Genomic DNA, 15,894 nt, shown 5'->3' on the forward strand with positions numbered 1-15,894 from the left:
AAACATCTTGCCTATCTTCCAAAAAGAGGAGAGAAGGTAGAAAAGAGAGAAAATACTTCAGTGGGTGTAATGAAGTATGTCAAATGATTGTGGTCCTTCTGTTCTAGCTGTCTTATCCAAGTGTCTTTCCAAAGGGATTGAATTACTATAGTCATGCTACCAGGAACATCAGACTGTTTCAATGCCAATGCATAAAAATACACCACATATGGGGCTTTTTTCTGAATAAGTCAATCTAAGCTACATTTCTGTATCTGCACACAAATTTGGAATCCAAGGAGTATTCTTCTATGACTTACTTACTTCAACATATCCATTTTCCAAGGGAGGTGGTGATGGGCAGGATTCTCTGACAGTTCCAGAAGTATCAAAGCAGTGTGGCTCAATTGTTCTACAAAGCAAAACATGATAGACTGCATTTTATCAAATACCCTTCAAGATATTTGTCACCTTTTGTTTCAAAATGCTTCATCCATCCCCCCATTCCCCCCCCTCTGAAATATGTGAAATATCTACAGACCCCTCACATTCTGAACATAAATTGTTTCAACTTCTACCCTCAGAATGATGCTATAGAGCAGAACAATTATAGACACAAGGACTGTTTTTCCCCGAATGCCATTACTCTGCTAAACAACTAATTCCCACAACACTGTCAAACTATTTACTAAGACTGTATTAGTATTATTCTTCTCATCCTTCCTATTACCTATCTCTTCCCCCTTATGACTATAACCTTGTTGCTTGTATCTTTACAATTTATATTATATTATTTAGTTTTCTAGTATGATTTGATTGCTTATTTAGTATCCTATGACAATCACTAAGTGTTGTATCTTATGATTCTTGATGAATGTATTTTTTTTCATGTACACTGAGAGCATATGCATCAAAGACAAATTCCTCGTGTGTCCAATCACACTTGGCCAATAAAGAATGCTATTCTATCTATCTATCCTCTATCACATTTCTAGACTGTCCAGCTCATTTAAGTGAATCCGAATTGGTTTACAATAAAAAACATACTATACTATAAAAGAATAAACAAAAAGAGTTCAAACAAACTTAAAAACAATATTAAAAATTTAGCTATTACAAAATTGCTAAGGCAGAGGAAGCATCTTTATGTCACACCAACCACTGCCAGGTTGGCATATCCCTCTTAGATCCCCCACGTCAATTTACAGAACCAGGTCTTAACTCTCTTTCCTATGGCCAGAAAAGTGGGGGCCCACCTCACCTCTGAAGGTAAAATGTTCCAGCTATGGGAGAAATGGAAGAGAAGACCAGTTGAAGACACTATTTTACAAGATTATTCAACATTGAGCATATTCACATTATTATCTTCTGCAGAGTATAAATTGTATGGCATTATAAATATTGTGTGTATGTGTGTGTATATATGCATATGTGTTTACACACACACACACACACGCACATCCTCTGCAATTGATAATAAATTTGAATATGTCTAATGCTGAATAGCCTTGTGTATGTGAGTGTGGACCATTGTCAAAAATATTTTTATATGTTGATCTTAAATTGACTATATAGGGACACAGTGGCTCAGTGGCTAAGATGCTGAGCTTGTCGATCAGAAAGGTCAGCAGTTTGGCGGTTCGAATCCCTGGCACCACGTAACAGAGTGAGCTCCTGTTACTTGTCCCAACTTCTGCCAACCTAGCAGTTTGAAAGCATGTAAAAATGCAAGTAGAAAAACAGGGACCACTTTGGTGGGAAGGTAACAGCGTTCTGTGTGCCTTCAGCGTTTAGTCATGCCGGCCACATGATCACAGAGACATCTTCGGACAGCACTGGCTCTTCAGCTTTTTAACGGAGATGAGCACCACCCACTAGAGCCGTAAACGACTAGCACGTATGTGCGAGGGGAACCTTTATCTTTTAAATTGACTATCAATAGTAATCCTACCGAAAATGTTGCAACTCTTCATCCTCACACTGTGGGTTTTGAAAGCTTTCCCCAATGCAAGATCTTCCACCACCCTGTGGGAAAGGATTATTACAACTCCGACTTCTGGACTTCCTTCCACTAGTACATGGGCTCCAAGAAGACCAGCAGCTCCAACCTCCATTAATGACTCCTATAACATAAAAGAAAAAGCTTGCCTATTGTAAAATTGTAATTTAACCCCATGATCAGAGCTGGAACCACAATATCAGATATAAGATAGAGCTTCCCTGATGCAAGTCCATTAGTTTTCCATTTATATACCTCCAGAACCCAAGTCTTCATTATAGCGATGTTTTTTTTACAATGAATGCTCCTATTTTCCCTTCTTTTTCTTTTTCTTTTTCCCTTGTTTTGTCTTCATCAATTATTGAACTTGACATGGACTTTTCTTGACCTGGAACATCTGTCAGTAGTTTCTAGCATCTCCAACTAATGACGAGGAAGCACAATTATCCTGTAAAGGCCCTCCTGTTTTCCTGTGAAAATGTACTGGTGACTCACTCCTTTTTTTTTTTTTTTTGGCTAAGCTTCCTCCTTTTGCAATTGGGATTCAATTACCTCTAAATATTTGAGAAATTATCTTTCACTGTCAAACAATTCTTACTGGGACTGGTACATAGTCAAAATCAACCTCAATGAAATGTCCATTAACTGATATTAAATCTACCCTCTGTAGCAATCAGGAAACACTTTTGTTTCAACTTATACTGGGTAAATACACATTTGTTTCAACATTTCCTTGTAGAATGTGGTTTCAAGATGGCTCATTTGCTTTTCACAAATACAATAGCAGAACATGGAACCATACAATACAGAACAGAGTGATGCTATTACTTCCCATATATTGGGCATTATGATTCTACAAATGCAGACCAAAGGTTGTGTTACACTTTTTAACAGCTGTGCTTGTGATGCTACAGCTGTCCCGTGTTCAGGTGGTGATCGGTGGATTGGATGTTGCACACTCTACACTAGTGTGTTTCTCAACCTTAGCCACTTTAAGACAAGTGGACTTCAACTCCCAGAATTCCCTAGCTATGCTGGCTGAGAATTCTGGGAGTTGAAGTCCATTCATCTTAAAGTGGCTAAAGTTGAGAAAAACTGCTCTACACCAAACCCTTTCTTAGCTCTTTCCTACTGAAGGGAAGAGCCTGGAAGCTAAATAACCATAGAACATTTATTGCTCAGCTATAGGTATCTTGGAAACAACATTGCAAGTGTTCCAGTATTTATTTGCTTCTTTGTGTTTTAGATTTCTTCCCACCATAATCAAAAGGCTTTCGTTGGGTTATACTTAACAACAGAGTTCACACCATTATGCTTAACCAGATCAATTAAATGTTTTGGATGTTCATTTAATAAGCATGTTGTATAACAGAGCAGCCAGTATGTACCACAAAGCTAGGAGACAGGAGATACTCATAGCTCTCTTTGTGGTTTACGCTACATTGTGCAAGGATTTCTGGTGCGCAGAAGGAACTGAGGGGAAAAAAGAGATGATCTTCCATGACTGGAGTGAAAGGTTTCACTCTCAATTTATTTCTCCTTAAATGCTCCTAAATATGTATCGGTTCCTTTCTGTCTAATATTAAGAAGCCTGATCTTTAACTATCAGACCCAGCATCCTCATTTAGCAACCAAACTTGGGACTGGCAATTCAGTCATTTAAGCAATGTGGCTGCTAAGTAAAGCTGCAACTGGGTTTATGATTTACTTCAGCTTTCCTTTGCTTCACAGGTAGTCCTCAGATTACAGCAGCAGCAGCAATGGGAACTGGAGTTGCTGTCACTAAGTGATGCAATTGTAAAGTGCAATGTCACATGACTACATCAGTCCCGGTTGTCGTTGTAACCCTATGATGTGTAAATGGTTAAGCAGGAAATGGTGGGAGTCCCAAGTAAGCGGCGTGGGAAGGGATGTTACTTTTTCATCACCATCATTGCAAATAATCATTGTAAGAGATAGTTACTACATGAGGACAGCCTGTATATAGTTTCATTCTTATAAATGCAGTTTATCTAAAAACTCATGAGTTACTGTTAAGTATGTTCCCATAAACACTGCTTTGCTTAGCCTGATATTAGTTACAGTCAGAGAATAGCTTTTTTTTTTTTAACCTACAGGGGAATTACTGAGTCTATCATCTGCACCTCTATAACTTTCTGGTTTGGTTCTGCAACCCAACAGGACAGACACAGACTTCAGAGGAGAATTAGGACTGCAGAAAAAACAATTACTACCAACCTGCCTTCCATCAAGGACCTGTATACTGCACGAGTCAAAGAAGGGGCTGTGAAAATATTTACAGACCCCTCACATCCTGAACATAAACTGTTTCAACTCCTACACTAAAAACGACGCTATAAAGCACTGCACACCAGAACAACTAGACACAAGAACAGTTTTTTCTCGAACGCCATCACTCTGCTAAACAAATAATTCCCTCAACACTGTCCAACTATTGACTAAGTCTGCACTACTATTATTATTAATCTTCTCGTCACTCCTTATCACCCATTCCCTCCCACTTGTGATTGTATGACTGTAACTTTGTCGCTTGTATCCTTACAATTTATATTGACTGTTTCCTAGTATGATTTGATTGCTTAGTGTACCCCATGACTATTATTAAGTGTTGTACTTTCTGATTCTTGACTCTTGACGAATGTGTCTTTTCTTTTCTGTATAGAGAGCATTTTTCTCACAAGACAAATTTCTTGTGTGTCTAATCACACAAGAAAGAATTCTAATTCTAATTATACGGTATGTTTAATGCAATCATACAATTTCTATTTATGTGGTTGTCAAACAGAAATTATAAATTTGAAAGAACGAAATGAAAAAAAAACCTAAAATGTGACAGGACAATAGGGTCCTTATGCATGCCCCCTTACGAACCTCTTAAATATGGGACGAGGTCCACAGAAGCTAAGTTGGAATTAAAACTGTGAAAATTAGAGCTGAAACAACTGAATTGGGCAAGATATTCCAGACTTTGACAACCCCATTGCAAAAATTGAATTTTTTTTTACAATCACCTTTTATATATTTTTTTAAAAAGCTTACAATCAACATTAAAGCACTTTACACTAATTTCTGTAGCAGCTCTGTAGAAATATTACAAAAGGGATGCACAGAGAAGATTGAATGTTATACATTGTCCAGACTATATTAAATCCCTGACTTCTGTGGAGGAAGAACTACTTACCTGGCTGATCTTGTACAAGAGTTCCCAGTTCACAAGCTGCTCCAAAGGTATATGGTTTGCAAAAACACATGCACTGAGTTCCTTCCACAGCCGGCTGACCACCGTTCTGACATGGCTTGCACTTGCAGGGGTCATTCTCAGTCAAATATTCTTCAATTGCCTTTTTCAGGTGCAGTTTCTTGACCGAAGCACATGGTACTTCCTTTACCAACTCATAGAGTGGTGCCAGCTAAATAGAAGGTAAACCGTTAAGAATTCCACTATTCTGCCTGGATACCTCTGGTATACATTAACTTGAATTTTAAACTAAGTCTACACAGAATAATGAGCACTGTCTGTAACACTTCATAACATCCAAAGGACTTAAAAGTTATTTATTTAGTTAGTTAGTTAGCTAGCTTTTTGTTTGTTTATTTATTTATTGTTTGTTTGTTTATTTATTTATTTTTCATACTTTTTAACTGCCATCTTCCTTAGAGAAGGGCTCTGGGCAGTGTAGGGGTTCTGAGTGCTATATTATATTAATATTTTGTTGTCCAATACTACACAACTCCATGGAACACAGTATGCCAAGCCCCCCGGTCATCAATTGTCTCCTGGAGTTTGCCCAAATTCATACCCACTACGTCAATGACCCTATCTCTAACATCTCATCCTCTGCCAACCCCTTCCTTTTTTTGCCAAGACTGACTTGATCTTGGGATTTGGGGATGATGGAAACATGACGAAGATGGGGAACAGATTAACATGACAATTTCTTGATAGAAAGAAAAATGAAAGGCATAACTTTGTATTTCCTCTCTTTTTAAAATGTAATAATAATATTTAACAACTGTCAGTAAGAAAGACAAAAAAGTTTGGATAGTGGAAGTGCCTGGAGAAAGCAGAAGAGAAGAGAAAGAACTGGAAAGGATAACAAAATGCAAAGACCTACAAATAGAAAGAACAACTGTGGCAAAGGCAAGCAAGGGTAGTACCAATAGTAATAGTGCCTTGTGTGCAGTCCCAAAACAACTGGAGCACCACTTGAACATCACAGGCATTGACAAATTCACCATCAGTCAATTGCGGAAGGTGGCTTTACTGGGAATAACTTCCATCCTGCAACAATATCTGTAACACCATCAAACATTCAAATCTGCTTATCCCGGGGTCCTTGGTAAGGACTCAATAGGTAGACAAAAATGCTAAACCCAGTCTGAACATCTGGCTGACTGTGTGAATATCAATAATAATTATTTTACTATTAAATTGATTAAATTAATATACTGCCAGACTCCCATCAATTCCCTTTTTCTTTTTTCTTTTTGTTTCTAAATCTTCAAACAGTAACTGTGATTTTAACAGCAGCCCAAGTCCCTTCTATGGTTCCATAGTACTTTAAAAGCAGATTTCTATTATGTAAATATACCCATTTTTTTCAGTGAAGGGCTGAAGGGTACATTTCTAAGATAAGTTTCAAAAACAAAAACTCACACAAATACCATCAAAAGTGAAAAAGAGAAAGTAGAAAAATACAAGCCAGAGTTAAAGTAATTCTGATGCAAATCAAACCTTTTAAGAATTGAAATTACATTTGCCTTCCAAGATACCATCTGTTTAACATTTCTGAATAATGAAAAACAGAACAACTGCTTTGCATGATATGACATAAAATAAAGTAAAACAATATTCAGACAAATGCTTCAGGGGGGAAAAACGGCAGCATTTTGACACCCAAAATATAATCTGTAAAAGGGGCTGGAGGGAAGTGGAGGGAAAGGTTACAGTTATTTTGAGACTTATAAACAATCAGTAATCCATGAAACTGCTTACTGTAACTGACCTGCATTTAAAACAGGTCTCCTAGCTATGTTCCATACAAATCTATGTATGTTTTTGCATAGTTTATATCTGACGTTGCATAATTTCTGCTGGCCCAGGAGCTAAAAACAACATTTAGACTAATTAAAATATTTTAAATAATTTGCTGATGAATGCAAAATGGTAACAAGTGTATTGTTTTCATTTCATCTTGTTTAGTAAAGTTAATGGCAAGCTTCTTTTATTATCAACAGCAATTTTAAGGAACCAAAACAAATATAGGAAAGCAAAGCAAACATTTTATTTTTGTTTGAAATAGGAAAAGATGAAAATCAACTTAGAGCAGTGGGTGCTCCAAAACAGAATCCTGGGATGATTTATAAGAGGTGGCCATAGCTACCGTAGGTAGAGATATTATGTGGGTCAGAAATTCACAACCTGAGGCTTCAGAGTAGTGTGTCTCATCCTTGGCAACTTTAAGATATATAGATTTCAACTCCCAGAGGTCCCCACAGCTTAAAGTTGCCAAGGTTGACAAACACTGCTTTAGAACATCAGTAATTCCCATAGAAAGCAATCACATACCCCCATATGATTATTTCTTTTTTTTAAAATGCTAAAATCTTGTATGAGATGGTATGCAACTGAGGCCTGAGATCCTGAAATCTAACAATATCTTATAATCTTGCAAGATTCAAATAATCTTTTATAAGATTATTTTATAAAACTATTGAGAGAATGTCTGCCCCTTTATACAAGATGGCACTTCATACCAACTCCCAATACATCTGGTATAGATTTATGAGCGTTACTCAACCTCAGGAGTTAATGTCCATACATTTTAAAGTTGTTGAGGTTGAGAAACATTGTGAAATATAGGGCTAACATATTTTTGGCTGCAAAATCTTAATACTACATTGTAGCAAGCAGATACAAAATCTTCTAGCTTTCTGCTACACTCTAGCAGTGATCATACAGCCAATATGGTAGACCTAATGGAAGAAATGAAAATATTAACCAAGTTCCATGGTCCCTTATATATTTAGCAATCATGTGAACAAAAATATGCATATAGATATAGATAGTGGGATCACACACTGAGATAAGCCTTAATACAGCTTATTTAGAATTGGCCTAAAATCAGGGTGGGCTGCTCCTGGTTTGCACCGGTTTGAATGAATCGGATATTAATTTTACATCTGGTTTATTGGACCAGTAGTTGCAATGAAGGGCTGGTCCCAGCTACCCCACCCCGTCCCTCCCAGGAGTCTCCACATGGCCTGTTTTGGATCCCAGGTAAGTGTAGGGCCCATGCAGAGGCTCAGGGAGTGTGAAAAATGGGTCCTCTGGAGGCTCCGGAAGGCTGGAAAGGCTCATTTCTGGCCTCCAGTGGGCCTCTGGAGCCCAAGGAGGCTATTTTTGCCCTCCTGGAGGCTCAAGGAAAGCCTCCGAAGTCCAGGGAGGGCAAAAAAGGAGCCCCCTGGAAGTTCTGGAAATGAGCTTGTTTCCAGCCTCCACAGAGCCTCCGGAGCCCAGGGAGGCCATATTTGCCCTCCCAGAGGCTTGAGGAAAGCCTCCGGAGCCCTGGGAGGGCGAAAATGCCCACTCACCCCACCATAGTGAAGGAGGCCAACTAGGCCACACCCACTATGGCCATGCCCACCTGGCAACCAGGCAGAGAACTGGTGGCTAAATTTTTTGAAACCTACCCCTGCCTACAATATACATCAATATGGAATAACCAGAAGCAAGACCCCATTCATCATCTTGGCATATGAAAATGCTTGGCTTTGGATTATTGCAAAAGATGGTGCCTAATTTAAAGCAATCAAAGCCTTACCTTTCTTTTAATAACTGTGGGATGAAGGGACACTGTATGAGCCCAGCGGGAATATCGTTCGGTATTTGCAACTGGATTGTTAACGTCTATGAAAGCTAAACCAGCCACAGCTCCAGAATCCCCTCCCTCTACATATGGGTCAGCTTTAATCTGATCGTTGCGGACTCCTGGAAGGACAGACAGAGCATCTTAAAATTGAACAACTCAATCCAATCAAAAGGATTATGAGCCAGGTCAATAAACATGGTAAATCATAAGTGCTCTTAAGAACTTCATATTTAATTAAAATGCAGAGCCTAAAAGAACTACACCTTTATTTTAAACACAGAATTCCAACTTTTTAGAGTAACCCAGCCTCTCTTAAGGTACAATGGTCTGGAAGAGCAGCAGACCTTCTAGATGGGTATTTTGTAGATAAAATGATTCTTATTTTCTCACAGCATTTCTACCTCGAAAGAAATGCACAGTGTTCAAGTAAGCCAAAATGTCCTTTTCCAATAACATATGAGTTTGATATTTCTAGAATCATCCTATTATTCAAAGTCCTTTAACATGGAATGCGGACAGTGAACATTCTCATTTCTTCCTGGGGATATACCTGCAGTGCCTTACCTGAAGATTGCTTCACTAGTTCATTGAGAGTTTCACATTCCACTTTCTTCTTCTTTACAATGATATAATTGTACCCAGAAGTAGTGCATTTATGCATATCCGTTAGGCTGTACCCTAATGAAACAGACAAGCATCAAAGAAGTTTCATTGCATGAAAATGGATTAGTGCATTCGTCTTTCAGGTTGATCCGTAGATTTTGCTGTTATAGGCCCCAAGATGAGCCTGCTATTTAAACAGAGCAAATGTATTTATTGATTCTACTTTTATGTAGAAACCAATCACAACCACCCATTTTAAATATTTATCTTGATAACAAATAGAATTTATGTAATTCAGCAATTCATAAAAGCAATCCATGGATGGAAAAGGAAATCTAATAAACCAAATAGTGCCATGAATCTTAGTAAGGACTAAATTGATTGTAAGAAATGCCTTAATATCCATAATGCTAAAAGAAATTAGCAAGACTAATTTCATACTGGAGACCACTCCAGAAATAGCCCTGCCTTCCTAACCATATAACATACTGGAGATTCACATTATATTATTTATAGCTGGAACAGATGATCATCTTTATGAAGACAAGGTTTAACAAACTGGAATTTCAATTTTAAACAAGTTTAGTCACATGATTCAGGGCCAAGCTGGATAATACTGTAAATTATTAATTTATGTAATCCATTCACAGAGATATACTTTAAAAATGATTATTTCCTCTCGTTGCAAATAGCAGAAACAATGGATCTAATATGTGCCATGATTTAGGCAGAGGGTTAAAACACAATTGTGCAATTTTTTGGATTTGGCACAGAGCTGTGCAGTGGAACATAAAGAGAGTTTTAAAATTATACTAATATGTGTAACCACCTATGAAGGCTCTTCCTGCCTTACCTCACCCCAATAAACCAGTGAAATCCAGGACCTAAAATGATAATGTTTTTCATCTGATTGACTTGTAAAAGAAGCCTGAACCAAACAAATAAGAATTCATGCAAAAATAGAGGACATTTCACTCATAAATCCTTGGTGTTCGCAAATGACTACCTTAAACATTACCTCTTGAGTTAGCTTTATTTTTAGAGATATGAAAAATGGCTTTGTAATATCCTCCCAAAGATCCAGAATGCAGGAAATGTGTTCCATAAAGTTCAATAAGTCGGTGATATGCATTATATTCATAGAAGGAGGGAAGTCTAGAAAGCTCTCGCCAGAAGGGCTCCGCAAGGTTTAAAAATGTAGGTTGATTATTGAGGAACTGTGCAACTTCCACCGAATTTTCAATCACCATAAGATAGTTACTCTGGAAAGATAAGACATAAATCAGGCAGCTCTTTTCACAAGCATAAAAAGAGGCTGGATATGTGAGCTGGTATCCATTACATGTATCATATTCGGGTCATTATTTCAACCTTCACTCTTCAAACTTCAATTATCAGAACTTCCTACCCAACAAGTGGTACTCAGAAATATACAAACAGGGTCTTGTACATAGAACTTTGAAGTTTACAGGCAAATATCTGCATTTGTCCAGGGGTGGGATTCTACTGGTTTGGACCGGTTTGTAGTTCTGGTGATCATTTGGCCCCACCCACCCACCCCTGCCCTTTTCCTGTGCTTCATTTCCTTGTTTTTGAGCACAGCTGATTCGTGCAGCAGAGTGGTTTGCTGGGCATCCACTGTTTACTCACTGAGGCTGCAGCAGAAGGTAAGTATTATAGCTAAAAATTGTCTTTTCTAAATACTGTGTGCGCACATGTGAAGCACGTGGTCATCAAACCATTTGTTACATTGGTTGAATCGCACCACTGCATTTGTCTCAGTTGAATCATATAATAGTCACCACAGCCTATTAGTAGGTTAAAATGGACCTCTTCTCTCCTCTCCTTTCCCCTCCCCTGCCTTGCCCTGCCCTCCCCTTCTTATTCCTGGCATCTGATTTCCTTTCTCTCTATCTGATCTTTCAGTGATTAATACCAAAAGCTCACACTCTTGGTTTGATGTCAGTAGTTGATATATTGTATTTTATTGTTAAAGTGATAAGAGTACAGCTTGGAAAATTCTGTTCAGCTTTTATTAAACATACTTGATACGTTTCTACAGCAGGAAGTTCAAACATGGAATGATGGCCTCAACCATTTCAGACTCTGCCTCAACATCAAAAAAACTGAGTACTTTGAGATTGTTACCATCCCTCCTTAGAACACTTCAAATCAATGGAGAAAACCTAAAGAAGGTGGACATTTTTCAGTACCAGGGATCCCAACTCCAAGGCAACATCAACGTTGCCATCATTGATGACATCAATGGTGAGGTGAGAGCAAGGGTGAATCCAGCCTGGACGCATTGGTGAGAAATCATTGGTGTGTTATATGACAGATGAATGCCAACCCATCTTAAATCTAAAATTTACAAGACAACCTTCCGCCCTGTTGCACTGTATGGCACTGAATGCTGGGCAGCAACAACAGGGACCGAAAGCTATCTCCATTGCCATGGAAATGCAAATGCTTCATTGGATATTGGGCATCTCCCTTCTTGATCACATCACAAATGACATCATTCGACAACATTTTGGTGTGGCACCAATTATAGAGAAGATGAGAAAAGGCTGACTCTGCTGGTATGGAAACCTTCCACCATGGCCAAGACTGCCTATCAACTAGAAGTCAATGGCCGGCGACCTCGTAGGAGTTCAAAACAGAGATGGCAACGAAGATATGCAAGCCGTCTGCCTAATACCAACTTCAGGCTATGCCATTTCTTTTTTGACCATTCTCTTGGCAGCATATTTTCACCCCATCTTCCACATACTGTTACAGAATGACTGATTTTACTAGAAACAACTGTTACTAGGAGAGGATATGCTCTTTTCCGCAGCTCTCCATCATCACTCCAGCAGCCTCAAAATCTGCTGCAGCTCATTCCATTTCCAGAATATATTTTTGGAATTTGTTAGAAGATGAAGAAAATAGAAGAACGCCCCACTGCATTCACTGGCACTTTAGTCCATTTCACACTAAGTACTATACTTGATTGGCAGGGAAGCTGTTTGTGTTTTATTTATTTGTCAGTTGCTTACAAGATAATAGGTATAAGTAAAAACATAGTTATGAATACATAGATACATATAAGAAAAATAAAAAAATATAAAAGAAACAATAGGACAGGGATGGTAGGCACATTGGTGCACTTATGCACGCCCCCTACAGACCTCTTAAAAAAGGGGTGAGGTCAATAGTAGACGGTCTAAGGTTAAAGTTTTTGGGGTTTGGGGAAAAAACCATAGAGTCAGGTAGAGTATTCCAGACATTGACCACTCTGTTGCTGAAGTGATATTTCCTGCAATCAAGTTTGGTGCGATTAACCTTGAGTTTGTATCTATTGTTTGCTCTAGTGTTGTTATGGTTGAAGCTGAAGTATTCATTGACAGGTAGATCAGACTTAGATAAGACTGAAGGCGGCGTAGTTCTAGGTTTTCTAGGTCTAGAATTTCAAGTCTGGTGGCATAAGGTATTCTGCAATGAGTAGAGGAGTGGAGAACTCTTCTTGTGAAATATTTCTGGACTTTCTCAACTGTGTTAATATCAGATACGTAATGTGGGTTCCAGACTGATGAACTGTATTTGAATATTGGTCTAGCAAATGTTTTGTCTGCTCTAGTTATTAGTGTAATATTACCAGAGAAAAAGCTACATAAGATTAGGTTAACAACTCTTAACGCCTTTTTGGCTATGTAGTTACAGTGGGCTCTAGCACTTAGGTCATTTGAGATGAGTACTCCAAGATCCTTGACAGAGTTTGGATCATCAACAAGGTCTTGACTATTCAGCCTGTATTTTATTTTCTGATTTTTCTAAAGCCTCTCTTGAATGCACAATGGGTCATGCTTCTAGCAAAATGGAAATAGTTCTTGGCCTAAAGATATTACCCAAACTTGTATGTTGTTAGAAAAGCCAACATATATTACATTCAGCTTGTTATGGGTAAATTTTGAAGATACCGTAAAGCTCTAAAACAGGGGTGTCAAACTCAATTTCATTGAGGGCCGCACCAGGGTTGTGTTTAACCTCAAGGAGCCGGGGTGGGTGTGACCAGGGCATGGCCAGCTCAACACGACTCATTTAGGGGACCCCTGTTGTGGCCCGAACATTCTGCCAGTGAAAATGGGCTCCCAAGCTCCATTTTTGGCTGTGATGGCATCCGACTACCCTCTGCCCACAAAAATGGAACTCAGGAGCCTGCAGCCCTCCCTAGCTCTGTTTTTGCTGGCAGAGGCACTATAGGCCAGTTTTTTGCTGTTTCCAGGGCAGCCCCATGGGCCAGATCTAAGCACTCCATGGGCCGAATCCAGCCCCTGGGCTTTGAGTTTGATACCCCTACTCTAAAAGATATGTCTGCTTCACCTTTCAGTCACTTGGAGAAGGAAGAAAGGAAAGCAATACATACCTCTGAATGGTCTTTTGCATATTTTTCTGGAGTGTATCGATGGTAATTATTTCCAGTGTCACGACCCTCTGTCTCTTTCATATAGGACCAGGTACTGTTGTAAAATTCAGTATTGAATTCATTCTCAATTTTCACCTGTGCAAAGAAAAAACATGATATTTGATGACTCATTAAAAACAGTACAGTTACATTCTGGCTATATCTATGAATATAGATTGTCTCCTTAATGCAGCTTTTGTCAACATGAAATACTGTGGATATAAATGCTACATGTGCTCCTAGAATTCCCAGCAAGCTTACCAAATAATGAAGAAGAATCCTGTCTGGAAATATTGGGAACTATTAATTCAATACATCTGGAAATTACTGAATTGGAGTAACACCAAATTAACTCTAGTCAATAAATGCACATTTCCTCCTATATTTTTTTATGATAGCTGCCAGATGGGCAACCCAGATGGTGTCTAAAGGTAATAATACAAATAGTGAGATGTTGGGTTAAAGAAAGCAACCAATGAAAACAAGAAACAGCTATGGGGGAAAAATCCTATTCTTACTAATGGTTTTAGTAACTGTTGGTAGGAAGAGATTGGATTAGCTGTTTATCATCAGGTAGCAGCACTATGTAGTTCTAATTCAACATCTCTGATGTCAGCTCTGATATCTTTTAATGTCTGGTCATGGATAGATTAGAAATATGCTGTGGGAAGACAAACCTGCCCCCCAGAAGAATGAAATATTTTGCGGAATATTAAAAAAAGGCAGGATAAAATATTTCCCCTAAAAGAGAAACAAAAAATATCTTAAGGGAGACAGAAACTCAGATCCCCAGCTCTCTGACCTCAAGCAAATACTGAGCTGGGGCAGCTTTTAGAAATGCAAGTTTTATTACTCCCTGCAGCAAAGTCTGAACAAAGGCAGAGTAACGGGATTAGCCCACACTCAAGATCCAAACCAGGACTAAGCCAGTAAGCCATAATAGGAGTTGCCCAACACCCTTCATTGCACCATCTCAGCAAACTTCAAACAAACCTGGAAGCTCAGACAATCTATAGAGCCAGCTATGACCCCTACATTACCCCTACATGGCCCCATCAGAGTCTGTCAATAGAATACATGTTCTTGCACAGAAACAGGAAGCTCAAGTGTAAAGCCCAAGAGAAGGTAACCCCATACATACTCTCAACTCTATGTGGTCAGCTGCCCAGAATCATCCATGTGATTCTGCTTCATTGATAAATGGACCCTCTTTCCAATCAGCCTCCATTTTGTCTCAAGTGCCTTTCTCCTGGATTGGAACTGAACCAGATGGATATTTCTTCCAACAATGCCAATAAGGAAAATAAACTAATCACACCTCAAATGTATAAGCAAGGACATTTTCGCTCAGTCGATAATATTCTCTCCGGTCACCACTGAAGACCTTCCGACATTGGCCACCATAGCTCTTAGTGTCAATGACCTCTCTTTTCATTTCACCAGTAAGGGCATCAAAGCTGTAAGCAAATAAAATGATAATATAACTATAAGATCTAGAATGTGAGCTCTGGAACCAATCGTTGGTACATCTACAGTTAAAGTATGGACAGAACAAGAAAACCATGATGAAATTCTGTAAGCCCACAAAACTGATAGCAAATAACAGCATGCTACATAAAGAAGAACGGAATTGCTCTCTGTATCTTATAATACTAAAATATTGTAATCTCTATGGCAACTGTCTCTGATAAGCTACATTTTGATCCAAAAATTAACATAACAATAATCCATCTCCTCTCATCTTTTTATTCAAGTGAAGCCATCCACAAGGCCACAGCAATGCATAAAGCATATAATTTATAGACTTTGAAATAATGTCCTAGTCTTTGTGCCAAAGTACCAATCACTCCATCAAGATCAATGAGCCAAGAGACTGGAGAAAAGCAGTAGGTATTTATGAATATCTCTACTATTGCAAAAACATGCTTAATCATGGTTTGTCGAATAATCCCCAGTTAACTGAATTCATACAT

At 38.6% G+C, this 15,894-nt stretch overlaps 1 protein-coding gene across 1 annotated transcript in view; it reads right to left on the reverse strand.

Annotated features, from left to right (window-relative positions):
- C7 (complement C7) overlaps nt 1-15,894 on the reverse strand; it is a 38,343-nt gene that overhangs the window by 8,632 nt on the left and 13,817 nt on the right. The window contains exons 6-13 of the mRNA XM_026716056.2: nt 15,240-15,378; nt 13,883-14,017; nt 10,493-10,736; nt 9,436-9,549; nt 8,824-8,990; nt 5,181-5,409; nt 1,931-2,102; nt 304-391 (exon numbers count right to left, since the gene is read on the reverse strand). Of these exons, the coding sequence (XP_026571841.2) occupies nt 304-391; nt 1,931-2,102; nt 5,181-5,409; nt 8,824-8,990; nt 9,436-9,549; nt 10,493-10,736; nt 13,883-14,017; nt 15,240-15,378 (1,288 nt within the window). The remainder of the gene's footprint in view (nt 1-303; nt 392-1,930; nt 2,103-5,180; nt 5,410-8,823; nt 8,991-9,435; nt 9,550-10,492; nt 10,737-13,882; nt 14,018-15,239; nt 15,379-15,894) is intronic.

This window comes from Pseudonaja textilis, chromosome 2, assembly GCF_049901715.1.
Source record: "Pseudonaja textilis isolate UNSWEBS1 chromosome 2, rPseTex1.2, whole genome shotgun sequence".
In the NCBI taxonomy this organism is placed as follows: Eukaryota; Metazoa; Chordata; class Lepidosauria; order Squamata; family Elapidae; genus Pseudonaja; species Pseudonaja textilis.